The following is a 22,866-nucleotide window of genomic DNA, read 5'->3' on the forward strand; positions in this document are numbered from 1 at the left end:
GAGAGGCTTCACCAGAGACAGAGTGGGGAGCAGAACAGGCAGATCGATGAAGTACACTCCTGAGGGGAGCAGCGGGCTGGTCAGGAGAGGTCTGCCACGGCAGGCTGGAATGGAACTCATGCGAAAGTGGCTTAAGCTTTTCAGTGAAGTGCTTTAACCCGCTGCGCCACCAGGGAGGGCCGTCTGTTCATCTTTTTAACACCCAATAGTTAACTTTTAGATGGTATAGTATAGAGGAAAATGCAAGAGTAATAAGATTAGCATTTTTGTTCAGTTACTTTCTGACTTTTATTAGAGACTCTTGAGAAGTCCCTTAGCCATTTTCGAATATGTTTTCTTACCTACAAAGATGAGAGCTTTTGTACAGCTCTCAAAAATGTCATGATTAAGTGAGATGTTTTGTGAAACTGAGTTGAAAACTATTAAGCGCTATATATGAAGGTAAAGTTTTTTATCATGAAAAAACTAAAAATAAGAGGATGCTTATAGAGCTCTTTGATATACAGTACTAAGCTATAGTTTGTTAATTCTGAGAGGGCATCTACTTTTGTGTTAGACTAGTTCTGTTTACTGTTTGTTATTTTTGAAATATATTGTTAATACCTGCTTTGATTTCTTTCCCCCTTCTGTTTGTGTTTCAGACTCCTGGGAGAGTTGGCTCTCAAGGTTCTGATTTAGATTCATCAGCAACTCCTATAAACACAGTGGATGTTAATAATGAAAGCTCTTCAGAGGTATGAAAATAATAACTTGGGAGTACAATTCTGTGTTACTTAAGGGAAAATAGCAAATATTTGGAGTAGTGATTGGTAATTTAGACTTTTGTTGGAAAAGTTCTCACAATTTTTTTATTCTTATGAAGTTAGAATACAACTTGAATAGTAAGCTGAAATGCTGTATATTTAGGCTGGAAATTGATACTGCCAGTTGTATTGAATGCTCATGTTAACGCAACCTAATGAAGATTTTTAAATCTGTTCATAAAGAATTACTATTAACTAGTATTTATATGTTTATACTGTTATTAATGACTGAGTGGAAAAATTAGGTTATCTAGAAAATTTATTATATATGGTTTGCTGTATTTTTGATTTTGTAAAAGGTTTATCTTTATTTAGTAGCTTATTAAAAATTAAAAAAGAAAAAAAGTTTAAAATTTTGAGCATTTACCCTTAGTTGTTGCATTAATTTTTAATGACAATATTAACTTATTACAGAAAAAAGAAAAGAAGGAAAGAAAAGAACACAAAACCTCCATAGTATTGCCAGTGAGATCAACACACATTCTGCTCTGACATTTTTTGTCATTTGCCCATTTCTGGGCTCAGTTCTACTGCCTATCCAGTTCCCTTTTCTCTGTTCTCCCTTTTAAGCGTCTACTGTGATGGGTTGTCTATCTTGCACATTTCTGGGTATGGCTCTATCTATTTGTTTTGTTTCTCTCTGACCTTCTGTCTCTTCTTCTGTTTATCTTCATATATGTGTATATTAACCACAATAAGATTTTAACTGCTATAAGAGCAAGAAGAAAGGAAGTAGTTGAACTTTATTAAGAACATGTTTAAGAAAATATCTTTAAGAAAAATATGTCAAACTGGGTTCATGATATAATGATCTCAAAGTGCTCAGCTGTGACCTTGGAAAGGAATCTGTTAATCACAGTTGATCCTACTCAGACTGAAACAACTAGAAAGCCTTATAACAAATAACAACAAAGTCAGTACTCCATGGTTAGTGAGCAGTGCCTGATAATATTACTGTTTTCTTTTTAGAGTCATTTCCCTACTTGCTCTGATACTCTCTTCTCCCATGTCTCTTAACCTATGTTCACCTTTCCTCAGCCACCTTTTGTATAATATCATTGAGAAAATGGGAACCACTAGACAACTTTGTAGCTGCATCTGCATTCTCTTTCTTTAGTACAGGGGAGACAGGTAGATTTCTTTCCTATTAAATTACAGTCATTTCTCTGGTGCTCTGGATTCTGTTCTCTCTATTCTTAACTTACCATCTCCCCTCCTGCTACTTGTTTTTAATTATGTTATGAATTATTTTCATCAGCATACAAAGATGTTGAGTAAAAACATGTATAATATATGCAAAAATAAACAAAGGAAGGACACTAAAAAATTAAAAAAAAATCCTTTATCCTGAAATTCCTCCTTTAACTACCAGCTGTTTTCTTTCAAAGTTAAACTTCTTTAACATGTTGTTTATGATCACTGCCTCCTTCCCCCTTTTCTTACATTTGTTACATATTTCTGGTGAATAGAATGTCTATCATTATGTTTAATAGTAATGAAATAATGTTTTTTTGTGTTTTGTATGTTTTTTTTTTAACTTTTTTTTTGTTCTTAGGTGTAATTTTGATTATTGATATGTTTTGACTTAATTTTATTTTATTTTTTCTTTTAAAACAATTTGTTCTTGATAGTATAGACAGATATTCTGAATATAGTCTCTACATTTCCTGCCAGAAAAGCCTTGACCAGCTACTACTATGTGAGGGTTCCCAGAGCCTAATTTATGCACATGGGTTCCTAAATATCACTTAAACACTATTACTGTTTTGTTGGACTTTTTTATTTCCCCTCTACTGTTCCTCTTCTGTTTCTTCCTACCTTCAAGAACCTCACTCTGTTAATTAGTGGCCACTAATTTTTATAGACATTTTGTTTGGTTGAATCATCATATCATGTAAAATATATATAAAGGTCCAATATTGTCTTTGTCATTTTGACTTGCTTTGCTGCTCATAATTCCCTTACATAGCTTCCATTTTTTTTTTTTATAAATGGCAGCATTTTTACTGGAATACTGAATAATAATTCTATTGTTTGATGTATCACCTCTTGATACAGTTCTCTGTTAGTGGGAGCGCATGTTATTTCCCTTTCGTAGCTACCAGTGTACTACTGCACTAACTGTTGTAGAACTTAATGCTTTTTTTGGGTTGATGATGTCATGTTCTTGGGGTAGATTTTGTTTTGCAGTCACCAATCACTATATATACCTTTTAACTGATGAATTTAAGTCATTTGCATTTAAGGTGATTATGAGACAGAAGTGTTATTTTGTGCATTGATTGACATCGACTCTCCTCCATATTTTATAATTTAGATGTTTGTTACCTCTGTATTTATTTATTTATTTTGTTTTGTTACTTTATAATAATCCTTTAGTGATAAATTCTTTTAATAGTTGTTTTTCATTGATGCTTCTTACTCTTCATTTTATATTGAATGATAAGCTCATTTTCTAATGTGGAAAGTACTATCTTTGAGTATTTGTTGTCTCCTGCCATTCCTTTCTTGCCTTTAATTTTCCTACTGGAAAGTAAACTGATAGTCTAATTGGTAGTCTTTCGTAGGTTACTGTTCTTTCTGTCCTTGGCATTGACTTTGAGTTTTTTTTTTAAATAATGTGTCTTGAGTTAATTGCTCTGGTATTTTGTTTGGAACTCTTTGGGCCTCTTGCTTCAGGACGTCTAATTTGTTTTCCAGTTTGAGATGGTTTTCAGTGATTAATGTCTTTAAATAAGCTTTTTATGGCTTTCTGTTTCTTTTCTTCTGGAACCACCATGATGCTATTTCTTTGTTTTAGATTAGCCCCAAAGCTCTTACATCTCCTTGTTGTTTTGTTTGTTTTTTCTACTGCTGTATTTCCAAGCTCATTAATTCTCTCCATTATTTGCCTTTGTCTACTTTTGAGACCCTCTGATGTATTTTTAAATTGTTATAGGATATCTTAAATCTGTTCTCATTGTAGCAATTTTGTTTTTACTCATTTTTTATTGTGTTCCAGTTTTCACTATCCGTTATTTTTCTTAATTTAGCAAGCATGTTTATAATTGTTATTTTAAATTCTTCAGACATAGTTCATAATTTTTCTGTATCTAGACTTCTTTCAGGGTTTTTTTTTTCTTCCTTTTGGCATTTGTGATACACTTGTCTGTCCCTTTCTGATTTTATGGGTTGTTAGGAGTTTTTTCCTATATAAATTAGGTTTATAACTCTTTGACAGTAAACTGGGTATAACCCTAAACTTTCTATCCAGGATCTCTAGGATCTCTTATTTCACAGACCTCTGCTTTTTTTTTTTTTTTTTTTTTTACGTTAAAACTGAGGTTAATGCTTTCTAGTTATTCTTAGAGTAAAGTCTAAATTATTTAGCCTTTTCCAGAGTTTTTTTTATTTTTACCTTTTTGTGATCTGTCTCCTGCTTATTGCTTCATTCCTTTTCAATTTCCCATTGCTCTTTATTTATGTACTTAGAAGGTGTTCTTAAAGTTTGCCAAGTTTTCTCTTATCTTGGACCTTTAAAATGCTAATCTCTGTCTTAGTCTTTTTTCTTTTCCTCATTATATCTGATTATCCTTCAAGTTTCATCATTGATAATTTTTTCCATTAAAATTTCCTTGACTCATACTAGAACAGATTGTTGCTTCTTGTACTTCTGTGGAACAACAGTCCCAATTCTCTTGAAAATCATGATTATTTTGAGGTTAATTAATTTATTACATATTTATTATTGCCAGACACTGTAAGCAGGTGTTGGAAAGATGGCAGTGAATAAAATAATAAAAACAAATCTTTATTCTGGTGGAGATTACATTACAGTGGTGGCAACAGGCAAAAGCCCAAATGTAATAAAGATGTACGATGGGAAAAAAATTGATGTTTGAGAAAAATAAAGCAGAGAAGGGGTGATAGGAAATGTTTAGGTAGTTGCAATTTCAAATAGGATTGTTAGGGGAGACTTTGAGAAAAGGGACAGCTCAAAGAACTGAAACAAGTGAGGAAATCATTGGATTTCTGGAACAAGCTTGTTCCAGGCCTGTGGAGTAAGTGGAAAGTCTTTGAGGTGGAGCATGCCTGGCATGTTGAAAAGCAGCCAGAAGTCTAGAGCAGCTCCATCACAGAGAGCTGAGGGGGACTAGTCAGTGAGTTAATCAGGCCCACCTCTTGTAGATCCTTTCAGGCAGTTACAGAGAGGGTTTAGATTTTCATGCTTACTGAGATGGGAAGCCATTGGAAAGTTTTGAGCAGGAAAGTGACAGATTTGTGAACATTTTTATAGGTTACACTTGAGCTACTGTGTGGAAAATAAACTTCTAGTAAGGTAAAGATAGAAAAATGCTTGTGAGCAGGTTTTAATATTATACTGATCCATATACAGTGGAGGGTGACTGGGGTCAAGGTGATAACAGTGTGGGCCCTAAGATTCTAAATATGTTTTGAAGGCGGTTCTGATAAGATTTTCTGGTTAATGGATATGAAAAGTAATTATTTCCCCTTGTAACATTTTCAAGAAGGCTTTGAACTTCTTGAGGATGGGAACCTAGTCTTATTTACCATTATGTTCTCAACACAGCAGCATAACAGATGTAGCACAGTTTTGTTCAATAAATACTTTTTGAATGAATAATTGAATGTTTATTTCTGGAAAGTTGCATTGAAGAAACCAGGTAAAATGAAAGGCAGCATACAGTGATCATCTAAAAATAAATGCAACAATGCGTTCTTTCAAGGTAGTATTCTTGGGACTATGGGTGCTTAGAAAACAACTCTTTAATTAGTTAATAAAATAAATGCTTTTTCTTCACTTTCATCCCTTGGCTAATCTCCTTTTAAGACTGTTCTGACAAATGATATTAATGGTAGTCACTATTTACTGGATGATTTATTTGTACCAGGTGGTGTGATAAGCACTTCATGTGATTATCTCATTTAATTCTCATGGAGACTCTCATATTAAGTAGATGTTTTGTTATCTCATTAACAGATGAAGAAATTGAAGGTCATATAAATAACTGACAGTAGTGTGAATCCAGGATTTATTCCCAAGCCTAGCCCTTAACTGCTACCCTGTTTTGATTTTTATTTTAGAACCTTGTTTACAATCCTTCTTTGTTGTTGTGATTTTAGTGACTAAAGGACCATTTTAGCCTTCCAGTTACTTAATATTATCAATGTTAAAGGTCTCTGTTTTTTTTCTAGCTCCTTAAGCCAGTGGCAGCACATTGCATTTTATATTTGCCACAACTGTTAAAGCTCTGACTCCCCAATCATTACTGTAACTGCCTATCCTCTCAAAAACTTTCTCATATTATCACTATTAAAGTCCTTTCTGAGTATTGAAGATTTTTAATTTCTATCTTGTCTTCTAGTTTCTCAACCTTTTCTGACTTCATTTCCTTTTAACCATATATCTAATAACATTTCATAATGTAAGTATTTTATATGCTGCAAAATAACTATAGAAGAATAAGTGCTAGTATTAGCTCCATTTTATAGAATTGGAAGCTGACATTTGGTAAAGTGGTTTTCTTAAGATCACATCAGTCAGCATTGGTTAGACTCAAATACACATGTACTTTTTGGCACCCAAACAAACTCATGATGTTATGTTATACCTTATTGCCTCATTTTATTTACTTTCTCCCTTGTGCTCCCAATCCTTATATTCTCTTCTCCTACTGTTCCTATCTGACAAAACTCCAGAATTTAGATCAGTGTAACAGGACACATTTAAAAAATATAGATTTTGTTCATTCTAGGGAGTTTGGGAGATTGTTTTAAGATTATTTTATTTGACTTAGAAAATTAAAACGAGGGGTCACCTGGGAACTATGGGTATGGGAATGAATGGGATCTCAGGATAGGGGAAAATGGTGAAAACTAAAGTTTGCTTTCATTATTAGCACTTCGTTGTTTAGGATATCATATTAAATAAAGGTATTTATTTTGCCTGCCAGTCATTTCTTGATCTAAAATAAAAGCTAGTTACAGTGGTCAGAGGTATAAGGGCAAAGTATCATAAGCAAGATGAATAACATGTGATCTGTATAGTATAATTGAACTAAAGGGAATTTATAACATAAAGATGGGAAATGATTTTTGAAGTCCTACTCTGTATAGATTTTTCACTTTTTGTGCAGTTACTGCTTGAAAAATTCACTTAGTTAACAAAGCAGAAATATACTGTTTTCCAGTTATGATATTTTTATCATCTTTATTTTGTTTTATAATTTTTTATGTATATTCTCCTAAAAGTTGTTATTTCACAGGGTTTCATCTGTCCATTATGTATGAAAAGATGTATAACTGCTATTGATTTGTCGGAGCATTACCAGAAAGTACACGCTGAAAATGAAACAAGAGGACAGGAACTTCTTAATGATCACAGTGTTACTGTGGGTCTTGTATATTTTGTTTTAGCAGCTTGGTTATGGGTTGCTCAAAATAACTTTGTTTTTCCTTGCTTTGGTGTTGCTTAACTCTGTGCTACAAGGGAATATAGATTACTTTAATTATGCATGCTTTAAAAAGGTTCAATAAAGAAGAGAGGCTTTTGGGAAATCAGCTTGGTTTCTTGTACAGTCTGCACCTATATTTTTGTAAATTTAAAAATTTTTAAAGTTTAAGGTACTATTTTTGCATAAACTTTGCCTTGAGATCTGGACTCTAAAGTGAATCATGTATGTTAATGTTTGTAAATTATGTCTTTGTTGTTTTGTTCATTTTTTAAATGAATATATTAAAAGGTTTTAGATTATAATGCTTTATTTTCACATAGAAGAAGGACTTTGCATGTGAATAGTGACGGTCTTTATATGGAAAAATACACATTATTAGAATCTCTGTTTATCACTGTCTCAACTTTTGTGTTGACTCCCCATACCTGAGGTAGGTGCCAGATGAAACACGTTCTTCATTAATAGTGCATCACTCAAATTTTTCTTAGTAGTTTGTGTAGGCACATAATCTAAAGTTGAGGGCCAGTGAGGGGAAGTGTTACCCACTTTTAGGTTGGAAAACATTTTAACATGATCATAATCTATCTCCTTCTAAAAGTCTGTTGTAGTCTAAAAATGCAGAGCATAGCTTTTTTGAATTTTTTTTTCAAATCATATAAAAATAAAATTTTTATGTATACATTTTTTTATTATAATAACTTATTTTTACATATTTTTGTGCATTTTTCCATCTCAGTTGCAATCCCCTTGGGTTTCCCATCACCAAATCACCCATGTGCCATCACCATAGTCCTGTGCATTTCCCTCCCTCCCACTGTTTTTGATCCCATTCCCCACTCCCACCCCCACAAAATGTCTCTGGTATACATAGCTGTTCATTATTATCATTATTTTCTTGCCTGTTTGATTATATTCCTGCAATGAGAGAAACCATCCGGTATTTTTCCTTTTCTTTCTGGCTTATTTCACTAAGTATGATCTTTTCCAGTCCCATCCATGTTGCTGCAAAAGACATGTATTTTATTTATTTATTTCATTAATAATATTCCATTGTGTATATGTACCACATCTTTTTAATCCAGTCATTCATTTTTTGGTATTTGGGCTGTTTCCATGTCTTTCCAATTGTGAATAAAGCAGCAGTAAACATGGGGGTGCAGGTATTTTTTTGAATCAGTGTTTTTGTGTCATTTAGGTAGATACCTATGAGTGGGATTGCTGGATTGTAGGGACGCTCCATGTTTAGCAGTTTGAGGAACCTCCAAACAGTTTTCCTTAGGGGTTGTACTAGTTTACATTCCCACCAGCAGTGCAGGAGAGTTCCTTTTTCTTCACATCCTTGCCAACATTTGTTCTTGGTAGTTGTTTGAAGATGTGCAATTCTCACTGGGGTGAGGTGGTATCTCATTGTGGTTTTAATTTGCATATCCTTTATTACAAATGATGTTGAACATTTTTTCATATACTTATTAGCCATTTGCATTTCCTCTTTGGAGAGTGTCTTTTTAGCTCTTCTGCCCATTTTTTTGATGGGATTGTTTATTTTTGTTGCGTTTCATCAGTCCTCCGTATATTAAAATATAAAATTTTTAAAACTTTCTGTGAGTAAGTATGTAAGAAGACATCTGTAAGATTGTAAAAAAACAATCTAACCAGTCACTTATTTACTATATTAATAGAGTACCATAATATACCAGGAGATAAAATAATAACTAAGACATGTAAAACCCCAGGCAATTTCTATAATAAATTATTTGTATAAAACAATGCAATAGCAAATTTGACTTGATGGGAGATCCTGAAACCTGGAACTGACCGGTATTAAACCAGACATTCTTTAGGGTAATGGGGAAAGTACCTGCATAAGGGAGGGCACCAGTTGTACCATCTGAGTAGTTTGAGCAAAGATGGAAGCATGAAAGTATCTTGGAACTCTGCTTAGCATTTACCTGTTATCTTCTTTCTAGAACTCATGAGTCATCTCATCTTAATTAGCTGTTAGTTATCAAAAGTGACAACTTCATCTTCTTGTCATTTAGATAGGAACTTTCCTTTTTACTAAAAGAATACTTGGCACAATGGGGATACCATAAGTATCAAATTAAGTTCTTATCTGAAGTAGATCTTCACTGAGAAAGGGTTACAGATAATGGAAATCAAGAGTAAGAAATTTATTGTTTTAATCTTAAGTAAACTGTGTGTGGTTTCATTGGAAGTCGGTGAGAAATATGAAATGATTAAGGAAAATAAATTTAGTGGTTATTTTACTATTTGCTTGCTAACAATCCTTGTGTGGAAATTATCTAGTAACTCAATATCCTTGTTTAGGAAAAATAGAGGAGTCTTTAATATTCAGAATGACAGTGTCCATGAACTAAGAAGATCATATGCTCTGTCATGTGACATCCTTTGGATACTTATTCTGAGCTTATTTTATATTTATTTTAAATGAGTGATGCATTTTTAGTAAACTTTGCCCTTTAATCTGCCTTTCTCATCCATAGCCAGCTGGCATTGCTAGAAATGACATGCCAGTAGTTTTTAGAAATGTTTGTTGACATATAAAACTGGGTATAGGAAAAATATATTTATATATATTATATAAAATGTGGGTACAGCAAGTAAGAAGCTTGCCAGATTTAATAGAATGGAGGACATCCATTTGCTGATTATATTTATGCCTGTAAGACAATAAGCAGGTTTAATATATATATTTAAGACAAGGAAGTCTGTATGTACTTTTGAAAGATTCATTTTTGTAAGAAGCGTCCCTAAATTCAAGTTTCATGTCAGCATGCAAGCTTTAATCATGTGGAAAATTCAATGAGGTGGAATATTTCTATAGTTAATATATATCACTGAATTTCTAAAATTTTTTCTTTAGGGGTGAATCAATTCTTTCTTGAGTATTGACTTGATAATATTTGGAAGTTTTAAGAAGGCATGGCATACCTTATTGTGATTATTAGCTTAGGCATGGCATATCTTATTGTGATTGTTACCTTTTTGTGATCCATAGCCAAAACCTGGAAGTAGAAACACAAACAGTTAAAAGTTGTGACAATTAAATAATATAATTTGGATATGACTTTTCTGAGGAGCACTATAATTTGTCTTCTAGTTACTAGTGAAAGCTGAGACACAGAAGAAAAAAAAAGGACTAAGTATTACAGGGGTTCATATACTGCTGTACTCAAGGCATGTTGAATAGTGTAGTCTAGCAGTTATTGGGCAGAAGTTATATAGTGTCAAATGTAATATAGAATAGTTATGAAACATGGTAGATAATGATGGTTTTGAAGAAACTGTAACATTAGGTAGATTAACCCATTGGCTGGGAGCATTTATTCAGCTGCTAATGCTAAATGACAAATATATCTGTAGCCTATTGGCATTATTTTGCCATCCATCACACATCCTCAGTTACTACTGTTTGCTCATTTCTGGAGCTTCCTAGGGAGTCATTGTACTCATTCACCTGTCATCCCCTGATCTTTACACTGGCTCTGTCTCTTTTTCCCATATGCAGTGTGACTGTGATTCACATATCTTCTTGCACTTAGTTCATGCTTCTCCATTTTCTTTGAATACCTTTTTTTTCTCCCCAACATTATTCTACTTATTCTTTAGTACCTAATTCCAAAGTCACATACCTATATAATAGGTATGTATTTGTATTTTTTGTGCACTATTAACCACTGTAATAGGCAGAGTTGGACAACTCTTTTGTTCCCCATAGTTCTTTATGTATATATATCTGTTTGACTGGTCATATTTTTTTGGTTACATGTTTACCCCAATACTTAGTGAGCATTGATTGCCTCTCATAATATGCATAAATAATAAATGAGGATGTGCTATTTGTATAGCACTGAATGAAGGGGCAAAGTTTTCATTTTTTAGTGTTTATTTTCAGAGTACTTAATTTTTAACTGTACCAAAGGATTTTATAACCTAGAAGCTGTTATAAGTCTGTTTTTTCACCAAATTTTACACTGCCAGTTTTATTTGTATTTTATTAAATAATCACAGGTTGTAAAAAAATATACAGTATGTTCAAAATACTGCTGTACTGCACTACTGCAGTTAATGGGAAGGCATAGGTGTAAGGCTCCAATAGGTGTGTGTGTTACAGTGAATGTAGAAGCATGACAACTTAATGAGAATAATTCTTGAGGGAAAAATGGTTTATGCAGTGACACAGAGTGTGAGATACCAGGGTGTTTTTATAGAAGCATTGTTCCTTGAGTATGTTGAAATAATTAGTATAGAGTGAGAAGTGTCCAGAGATCAGACTGACTGGGTCATATAGTCATGCAGGATCTTGTATGCAATAACCATGTAATAGTTTTAGGATTGTTTGTGTTTCAATATTTTATGTAACTTGACATTAATTTTAGGCATTTGCATGCTAATCTTAGGATAACAAGGAAATTTATGACTACAATGCTTCTTAGATGTTGTATATACTCTGTAGTAATTATGACTTATTTGCTACATTACCTTTTTCTTCAGTGGTCAGAATTATTATTCTTAACTTTTGCTTCCTTTCCTATGATATAGATTAGAGAAGATGCTATCTTATAAATGGGAATATCAGGGGGGTGTTACTCTAAATCTTTACAACTAGTCTAGATTAGAACTAACTTAATATTAGCATTTCATACTCTAGCCATTAATTTATTCAACCAAAAAGATTGTTGTATGGGTTTCTTTCTTTCTATTTTATAAGCAGCTACTGTGATAGACGTAATGTAGATACAGTACCAGAATTTGATCTTACAATACGAGAAATCATAATTTACTTAATGACACCACTGGTATGGATTTGGTATTTGACTGTTTCATAATATACAAATAATTTTGCAATATTAAATACTATTTTGAATAATTTTTTTTGCCTCTTTCTATAGGGTTTCATATGTCCCCAGTGTATGAAATCTCTTGGATCTGCTGATGAACTTTTCAAACACTATGAGGCAGTTCATGATGCTGGTAATGACTCAAGTCATGGAGGAGAGGCTAATCTTGCTCTGAAGCGGTACAGTATAACAGTTTTGAAGTATAATCTCTTATGAATATATGTGGTGTCATTATTCAGTCATGAATAATGTGTGAATTCAGTAGTGTTATTAAATCTGTCCTCATTTATTATGGTCTTCCTCCTTTATTTTATAACATATTCTACCCTTGACCAGCAGCTACCACTGCCTACAGATATTGTATTTTTATGAAGACTTTGAGTTACCAAAACAAGATTAAATTATGTTCTGCATATTCTGTTTTTTATAAAGACATTTTTTGCTTTGTTTAGAAGATCTTATAGTAAGTTGCTAAAACAATGCATGTATCTATATATTAAAAATCAATAATAATTAAAAATTCTTCTACAGTTACCAACATAATTATCAGCCCATACACATTTTCTACTTCTTGGCAATTTTACCTGACTATTATGAATTAAAGAAAATAAAATGTGAATACATTGTTATTTCCAGCTATTGGTGAGCTCTCTTGTGTTACATTCCCAAAGGGAAAGAATTCTTGAGTTCATTTTGCTTTTATCTCTTCAAAAAAAGTCTCTTACTTCATGCTATATAACACAAAGAATACCGCATAACAGAAAAATATTATGACCACATAACTTTGTGATGTATTGATAATAAAGAACTGTAAAATATGGTTGTTTTAATTTGTTTAAAATATATGAGAAAAGCCAGTGCTACCAGAAAGTATGAATCTTCCCTTTTAAATGACTCTTAATGCTCTTTATTATTTTCATGTAAGTTAATAATATTGGGTATTATTCTTTTGTTACCTTTAGGAAATAGATACAAAATAGGTACTTGTTAAGTCACACTTTAAATATTTTCATATTTAATATCAATTTACCAGAGTTGCTTTTCCAGCTGTGTACTAGATAATGCTCAGTATATGAGCTTTCAATCTAAAAATATCCACAGCCTACCCTTGTTCTTGCTTTTTGACTTTCCATTCCATGTTTAGTTCACTGGTTTGTGCCCTAACATTCTCCTAAAGCTGCTCCTTCAAAGGCCAAAGTAACCTGGATTATTTTCAGTTTTTATCTTATTTGACAGTCTATGACCTTGTAACAATACACTTAAATATACTGGTTTAATTTGATAAGTTTATTATATCTCATGATTCTTTGGGTTGATTGGATGGTTCTTCTGTTTTAACTGTTGTAGACTGACATGATGGGAAGGCCAGAAGGTCCAATAAAGCCTCACATACATGATTGGAGCTGGTGTTGGGTGCTGACTAGGAGCTCAGCTGGGGTTATATGCCAGGACCCTCAGTTCTCCTTCATTTGAGCTTCTCCATGTGGCTGCTTGGACTTATTCACAGACCAGCAATTGGGTTCTAAGAAAGCATTCCAAGAAGAAAGAAGCAGACACTACCAGTCTTCTTAAGTCCTGGATTTAAGAGTGTCAGAATGTCATTTGTATCACATTATGTTGGTCAGAGTAACCCCAGGGCTACTCAGGAATCTAAGGGCCTGCTCAGTTTCAAGAGGCCAAGAAATAAACTCTTTCAATGAAGGAATAGCTTTTGCATTTGGGGAAGAATTTGAACATCAACTATCTCTATAGACTGCCATAACTCCTACAAATTTGGTGCTACCAAATTTTTCTTTCTCCTTTTAAACTTTTTTAATGTATCATATCATTGTGATTATTATTTTTTAATTTGTGTGCTTCTCCTTCATGTAATATACCTGAGAAGTATCCACATCCATGATTGCTCCTAAACTACATCTCCAACCTAAAATTTTCTCCCAAGTTACCTACTAGATAACTTGTTTTAGGTGTTCCAAAGGACATTTTGAAAACAGACTTCATTATATTTCCCATTATTTATTTGGTGAACAACAGCATTATATCTTTTTATCCAATTACTAAAGCCAGAAAAATGATGTGCTCATTTTATTTTACATTATTTTATTTGTTATACATTTTAAAAGCTTTTTCTTTTATAGGCAAATTATTTTAATAAATTTGCTGAAACAGCACATTTTATTTTTTCTATTTCTCTGTTGTGTTGTCTTTCAAAAATTTTTTTAAAAGATTATTTTCAGACAAAGAACTTTTCCTCTTACGTTGGTGTTGATTTTTATAGTCTTTGCTTTGACCTTTCAAGTGTAGTCCTTATAGTTTCTCCTGCTGCCATAGCACCTGTGATCTAGCACCATAGTCCCTTGTCTCTTGCTGCCTCCATTTTGATCAGTCTTCCTCCTTTCCTTGATACCTTAGCTCCTTGGTCAACTAAGAAGACAGGTTTTTATCTTCTTTTTTGACCTTTTTTTCTGCTTTCTCTGTATTTCACATATAAGTGAAACATGTATATTTATCCTTTTCCTTCTGAACATACTTCATTTAGGATAATCCATTCTAGCTCCACCCATGTTGCTGTAAGTGGCATGAATTTATCTTTTTTTGATGCTGGATAGTGTTCATTGTGTGTACATACCACATCTTCTCGATCCATTCATCTGTTTGGGGTCATTTAAGCTGTTTCCATATTTTGGCTATTGTAAATAGTATTGCAATAAATATGAGAATGCAGGTTTCCTTTTGAAGTAGTGCTTTTATGCCTTTTAGGTAGATTATTAGAAGTAAAATAGCTGAGTCATATGGTAGATTCATTTTTAGTGTGTTGAGGAACCACCACACAGCTTTCCATAGAGGCTGGACCTTCCTACCAGCAGTGTAAGAGGGCTTCTTTTTCACCGTTATCACTTTTAAAAGGTTAATTGGAGCAATTGAACCTACCCAATTAGAGGTTGAGTTGAAATTATTTCCCATTATCTTTCATGGAATTTCATTCAACTTAACATGAACCATTCAATTATAGTGTTGGAAGATTAATAAAAAGCAGGGACAACTTAAAGCATACCTACAATTTTTCATACACATGTAGAGATTAAGTGTACTACAATTGGCATTTGGTTTCCACAGGTCAGATTAGTTCATAAGGCCACATAAACACAAAATTTAAAACACACTATTTAAGTTTCACAAAAGAAAAAGGCAAATTTTAAGAATCAGTAACAGTAACAGGTATCTATTATCTAATTTTCTTTTGTATTCAAAGATTAAAGACTTAATGTCAATGTTTATTTCATCATGATGTCCTCTTTGATATAGCAGTATCCCTGCTTGAATTTCCTCCAGTTTTATCGAGTAATAATTCACATAGATCAGTGTATCATTTTAAGGTGTTCATGCAACATGATAGTTTGAGTTACTTTTATATGAAGTGATTACCACAATAGAACCATCATCTCATATACTACAATAAGAAATTTTTTTTCTTTTGTTGAGAAATATTTGGATTTATTTTCTTTTCTTAATTTGTTTTTATTTATATCATAGAATTGCTAATAGCCTATTACTCTGTTTACATTATTTACTTCCCTCATTAGAATGAACAACTTAAAAGTGTGGTGTAGATAACAATTGTCTATTGAATAAGAATTATTTACATATGAATGGGTATAAAAGGTAGAAGACCCATTTCTCCATTGTTTCATTTATTTTTGCTGGCAATTTCCTTTCTACTATTAACTGTATTTCACAGATGAAGATGACCTGTTTATTTTCTATTCCTGCTCCTATTCTAGAAAACAGTTCTTCCATCAAAATGTCTCATTACCTTCTACCATTGTGCTGGTCTCTTCTAGGTCTTCCCTGTTATTAGAATTAATCCTATTCTTTCTATGCTAAATTCATTTGATTATTCATAATCCATTCATTTCAGTTCTGTGTCTTCTACCATGACAGCTATTAGTAGTGACATGGAGCAAAGAGAGTTTCTTTTTCTGCTCTTCATGGCCCAACAGGAGATATTCCTGATTTTCAGAATAGTTTCAAATATATTTTCTGATGAGATTTCTTTGCTGCATTAGGGGCCTTAGAGTGGTCTTCAGCGCATCATTCTTTGGCAGACTGACTCTTAGTTGAGGGAAACAGAATCTGAGAGGTTTCTGGCAGGAAAGAGCATGTCAGACTTAAGAAACAGAAAGTAGCCAATGTAACCAGAGCAAAGCAAATGAGGAGGGGAGAGTGATTAGGCAGGGAATAGATTGTGAGATTTTTTATTAAAGGGTTCAGATTTTATGTAACTGCAATAGGAAGCTATTGATGCATCTTTTGCTTAGGTACTTTAGTGCAGGCATTTGACAAGTAATATCATTATTTCCACAAAAAGAGTTTTTCTAATTATAAACTATGAGCTCCAGGATTAACATTATTACATTATTTCTTTAAGGGTTATATATATATATATATATACACACACACACATATATATATATATATGTATACAATTTAGGGTAGCTTTTTTAATACTTGAGGAAAAATAGACTCTTAATACATAGTTACTAGCAATGATTTGTTATAACTGGATTATTAAATAAAGAAAATTATTAATTCCCTTTTCTTACATACATGTTTAGAGATGATATAACACTACTTAGACAAGAGGTTCAAGACCTACAGGCTTCATTGAAGGTAATGTTATAAATGATTATACTTGTTTATTTTCAGTGTTTTTTGATAGTAAATCTTTTGAAATTTACTAACTAAAGTTTTTCCCATAGGAAGAAAAATGGTACTCAGAAGAATTAAAGAAAGAATTAGAAAAATTTCAAGGGCTGCAGCAGCAAGTAATTGCTTTTAAATTCTTGTCCTGTATTTGTTAGTCATTTGTTTTATTGTTGGAAATTAAATTTAATACTTTTATAAATAACTTCCTAATTTGTTTTTCTTTATTTAGTAGCCTACATTGTATATCCTTTGTACTTCAAATGAACCCAAATAAAATGTATGGAAAGTTAAAATGTAACTTTTTTTGTAGAAGAACTGGAATATAGGCCAGAGGTGTGGGAATGAGGGTGTATGAGAGAGCATTTACTATAGACAGAGTGGGAAGCAGAACAGGCCGATCTCTTGAAGTATACTGCTAAGAGGAGCAGCAGGCAGAACAGGAGAGGTCTGCTGCACCATATGTGGGTTATTCTTCCTGGCAGGAGTTGGAAGTCAGTCTATGGCTCTGATAGTGCTGAGACTTAACACCTAGGTCACAAGGGAGGCCCCACTGTAACTTCTTAAATATCCTACATTAAGAATCAGTTACCTGTGAGTTGTCTTTTTTTTTTATATCAGTTTACATTATTCTAATTTTCTGACAAATGTCTAAATAGTTAAAAAAAATACAGTTTCAAACAGTGGTGAAACTTCAAAACATTTGTGTTTGTGACAACTGGAAATCACTAAACTCTATTAGTAGGGGAAAAACTATAATAAATATTTATAGTTTATATTAGTAAAGATGATGAACATGGAAAATTGTTGTAGTAGAAAACTATTGTAGTTTAAAATCTAACAATATTAGTCTTAAAAAACAGAATAAAAATATATGTGTATACAACTACAGACATATATTCTGTGTAACTTTATATGAGAATAATAAATGGAAAAAAATAGGAAAAATCTTAAGTGTTCTCAAAAATGGCTATCCCTGAGTGAGATTCACTTGCTTTCTGAGAGTCTGTAGTTTAATTTGCTGAATAAATGTGACCATTTAAGCTTTTTCTACTAAAAAATTGTGGCCTTTAATACTAAAATTATACAAAGATTGACAGAAGAATGAATTTTACCAAATCCATATACAATTTTCACTTGTAAGAGGAAAATGGATGCCCTTCAATAATCATTCTAGTGTTTTTCTAAGTAATTAATGATTTCTTAGTACATTGGGACTCTTGTCTTTTACCAATAAATGGACAAGTTATTGCTATTCTGCATAAAAGACGTTTTTAGCAGTTTAAAAATACTTATAGGTAATTTACTCTTGTTTTAGATAAATGCCATTAGCAACAAATCAAACATGGGCTATATTATTTTCTGTACTTGGAAAGAGAAAGGAAATTGTTTATTACATTTGAGATTACTATATCACATTTAACAAATCAAATTCTTCACAGTACAAGGCATAAATTGCCTTTATAGGAAATTTACTTTTGGGGAAGGTATTTTACGTATTGATGATTTTTAGTAATTAATATGTCTAAATCCAATGTAAAGAAAGACAAAATGTCAAATATACTATGAGAATCCTTGGCAAATCTTTGCTATACTGTTCCTAACACTTGCAATAAATTAAATTTTAGAGTATTTTCTTTATTTCTTCTTTTGAAGATAATTTATGATCTGAAATTTAAAAATGTATGCTTTAACATACTCATTTTAATAGTGATAATTTTGTGGCATCTTTTAGCTGCTGCAAAATTTCAAATGTCATAATATTGAACATGACTGCTTACTTGCCTTAAAATCTATAATTGTTGTAGCGTATATACTTTTATTTGTTATTGAATTTACAGAATTTAAAGTGCTATCTACTGTAGACCCATAGTAATTTCATATATGTTAACATTAAAGAAGAATCTTAGAACCACTGAGCTGAAATTAGATCGTTAGGCTAGTTTGCTCAGTGGTTCTTTAAAGTCATGGAAGAATGTGATCAGACTAAACTTTAGCATTCATCAAATCTTCCCACTTACCTGACAAATTGTGGCTTTTAGATATTTTGTAACATTGACAATTATCATAGTATTGCCTTTTCCTTTTAATGTATTTGTCTTTTATCTCATTGAGGAGGCTAAACCTGATGGATTGGTGGCTGATTCATCAGCAGGTAACTTCATTTAAAACAGCTATTTTTTCATTTTTTTAAATCTTTTTTCCTTTTTCTCTGCTGCCTGCTAGTGAATTTTGTTTCATAGTTAGAATTGATGACTCAAAAATAATGAAGATAGAATATTCTAAGTATACTGTTTATTGCCCACAAACTTCGTAAACTAATTAAAATCTTAGTCTTTTCTTAGTGCATTATATTCTGAAGTCATAAATAGCATTGAATATTACAGTAACATGGTTGCTATATTAAATCTGTATTAAAGAATGATACACTCTTTTGCCTTTAAAATAAAATGGTGAAACCTAGTATCTTTATTATTGTCTTCAATTGGAGTAATACTCAATGCATGACCAAAAATATATTTTGAAGTTAACTGTTATGTTTATTTTACATCTAAGTTTTCTTTATCTGCTATATTAGGAGTTGATTGTAATTAATTACTTATTTTATCTAAGACTTTGATCTTAGCTATTTCTAATTTCATTTTTGCATTATAAAATTTTATCAGAGGACCAGACTATATTTCGTTTTGATCAGATGGATATAGGAAAATAGCTGAAATATGAAATCAGAGTAACCTTTAAACTAATACTTGGGTGTGATGCTAAATTTTCTTTACATTTGTTTTATATATTTATAAATTATGACATGTCTTCAGTGAATACAGTATCCTTAATTTTTGAAATGTGACAATACTTTATTTGTACTTAGATTACAGATACATGTTTATTGTCTTCATTGCAGTGATTATCAATAGTAACAATTTAGCAAGTGTAATTAACTTTGAGTAATTATGATTTTTTTTTGGTAGAACTACAATCTTTGGAACAACAATTAGAAGAAGCACAGACAGAAAATTTTAATATTAAGCAAATGAAAGACTTATTTGAACAGAAGGCAGCTCAGCTTGCCACTGAAATTGCAGGTCAGTTGAATTAGAATTTTTTTAGTCAAACAAACATAAGTCAGTCTCATTACTTTTTCCCCAATCATATTTTAGAGGTAAACTTTTGTGTAATAAAATATTTTATGGTGGTAATTAGTAGAACTTAGTGATGACAAAGTTTTTGTATAAATATTTATATAAATTGTTAGAGTGATATACAGGGATATATAAAACTATGCTCCAGAAGAGTTAACTAGTGTTTATATAATTATCTTGAATTAGATGTAAAGTCAAAATATGATGAAGAGAGGAGTCTCCGAGAAGCTGCTGAACAAAAAGTGACACAGTTGATGGAAGAATTAAACAAAGAGGCAGTTGTGATTCGAGATCTAAAGACTGAACTGGTAATTTGAAAACCACTTATTAGAATGTACCTTTATGACTTCCTAAATAAAAAATGAAATGCATTCTTTGATGAAAAAAAAAAAAACAAAACTAAATACAGCTTGAGTGAAATGGAGGAAATAAAAATCTCTGTATTTCTACCACCTACAGATATACTTTATCTGTATGTATCTATGTATGGTTCTAAAATATAGAATTTTATGATACATAATTTTTTAGCTTTTTTGTTGCTTCTACCTGATATCATCTGTCCTTTTAGTAGTTTCTTTATCTATATCTCTGATCTGACCTTTCCTTATACTTTAGCTTTATCAAACTGTTTACTTTTAGGGCACTTCTGATTGCAAATCTAGCCTTTATTTCTAATTCAGCAGGTATAACAGCAAGTCATTTATTTACACTTAACTGTGTTTCTGTCACTGGCACCATATATCTTCAGTCCTTTCCCTAGACTTAATAACATTGTATCTCTCTTGGTCTCCCTCCTGTACTTTATTTGGCATTCAGTAAATAGGTGAATAAATGAATCATTGAATCAGCTGCATTCAACTTAGATCAAACCCTCATTATTCTTCTCCTTTTTTTAAATTGTCAGTTCTGAGTATAGAAAATACAAGAATGTAGCATTTATCAAGTATTTATGACCAATGCATATAATTTGTGAAGGAAAGAAAAGCAGGTAAAGTTCTAAGAATAATTGAGGAATTGTTATTTTATAGGACCTCATTGGTATATTACTGTTAAATATCAAAGTGGGAAGAGGAGAGGCTTGTTACAAGGAGGTTATGTCAGTGTGCAGTGTTTGGAGTTCAATAACTGATACTAAAAATTGTTTTCATTTGATATCTTTGTAGAGAAACTTTTTAAAAATGTGTATCATATTAGTTTTTCACTATAATTTTTAATTAAAATGTCCATAGCTTCAGAGACCTGGTATAGAAGATGTTGCTGTGCTGAAGAAAGAACTTGTCCAGGTTCAAACACTAATGGATAACATGACCTTGGAACGTGAGAGAGAATCTGAAAAACTCAAGGATGAGTGTAAAAAGTTACAAGCAAACTATGTTAACTCAGAGGTAATCAGGTTCTATGTACTTAAATGTGGGTGACCTTAACTTATTTATGGTGTACTTTTGAGTGAAGCCAGGATTTGAGATTTTTCTGAGTGACCTAGCAAACAGGTATTTATTACTCTATAATTTGTTCTAATATTTTTATGTAGTCAATATGTAGTCAATGGTAGTTAATTTTTTTATTTTTGTTTTATATAGCTAAGCACTTAAAGAAGTTTCCACAAAAGTATTATTCTACTTAGTAAATGATGTTTATGGAGAGTTATGTAAATTATATTTACTCTGGACTAGTCGGTAAGTGGTAATTTAACTCAGTATGGTAGAGGTATAGGAAGTATGACTTCATTTTCCACTACTGCATTGTCAGTGTTGTTCAGAAAAAAATATTTAGGAAAGTCTCATTTGCTAGTAGGCTTGTTTTTATTTATTGGCTCATATTGTTGAAAGAAGTCTTAAACAAAATCTAATCTAATATTAGCATCTTTTTAGAGTTTTTAGGTGACCCAAAAGTTACTCTATTATTCTAATCTAACTTAACACAGATAATCTAGGATACCCCTTATAAGCATCTCTGATAAATCATTTTTGCTCTTGTGATGTGGTATAGAGGGTACCTATTTCTTTATAACTTAACAACTATATTGAATTGATATTTGTTTAGATGTAATTTATGTGCATTGGCTCCAGTTCTCAGGGATTGTGTAGAATAAATTGTTCTTTTTCAATAAATTGAGATATTTGAAGACTCATTTACTCTGAATTTTTTACATTCTTAGTTCTTCTTTTATTTCTCGTGGCTTTTGGCCTGTTTATCCTTCTTGGAATTATGAGAGCATGCAACAGACTATGATATGCAGTAAATATATTTGCTTTAAGATTTCAGTCTTTGTGTATTTTACTGTATTATAGGAGATATTTTCTTATGACTACTTTTTTGGTATTTCTTATCTCCCATATGTAATGTGAACCTGTTTTTCAATTTTCAGTTTAAAAAGTTAGGTTGTAATGATATTTCAGTTTGCATCCTCTTTTTAGAGTTTTTAGGTGACCCAAAAGTCATTATTAAGTAGCATATTGATTAGATTGGGAGTGTAAATATTATAGATAATGCATACTATCTTTTGTTTTACTTCTATTACTTAACAGTGGTGAAAGTTTAAGGGTCTAACATACATAGGTATGTAAGACTTTATGATACCACTCCATACTTTAAATTTTATAAAAGTTAGGTGCTTTTTTCTCCGAAGTGAGCTTTATAGCCCAGTAACACATAATCTTTTTCAATTTCTGTGGATTCATGAGCTTTTTCTTAGCCAGTAAAAATGCTTAATGTAAAGTTAAAGAGAGACTGAATAAAAAAAGTGAAGAGGAAGAAGGAAAAGTTCACTTTACTCCTTTGGGTAATTCTTGTGATGATCAAGTAAACAATTTAACATCAGACAGACTAGTAGGAGAAAAACCTGAATTTAATTTTATAATAATGGGGAACGCACACAGACACTAGGAGTCCAAGGGAGGAA

General features: G+C 31.9%; 1 protein-coding gene across 1 annotated transcript in view; it reads left to right on the forward strand.

Annotated features, from left to right (window-relative positions):
* The window catches only part of EEA1 (early endosome antigen 1), a 93,737-nt gene that overhangs the window by 17,077 nt on the left and 53,794 nt on the right, over positions 1–22,866 (forward strand). The window contains exons 2-9 of the mRNA XM_012735139.1: positions 642–734; positions 12,172–12,299; positions 16,737–16,791; positions 16,881–16,946; positions 18,940–18,979; positions 19,794–19,907; positions 20,151–20,272; positions 21,194–21,349. Coding sequence (XP_012590593.1) covers positions 642–734; positions 12,172–12,299; positions 16,737–16,791; positions 16,881–16,946; positions 18,940–18,979; positions 19,794–19,907; positions 20,151–20,272; positions 21,194–21,349 — 774 coding nt within the window. The remainder of the gene's footprint in view (positions 1–641; positions 735–12,171; positions 12,300–16,736; positions 16,792–16,880; positions 16,947–18,939; positions 18,980–19,793; positions 19,908–20,150; positions 20,273–21,193; positions 21,350–22,866) is intronic.

Source organism: Condylura cristata, unplaced genomic scaffold (assembly GCF_000260355.1).
Source record: "Condylura cristata isolate star-nosed mole 26May11 unplaced genomic scaffold, ConCri1.0 scaffold00004, whole genome shotgun sequence".
NCBI lineage: Eukaryota > Metazoa > Chordata > Mammalia > Eulipotyphla > Talpidae > Condylura > Condylura cristata.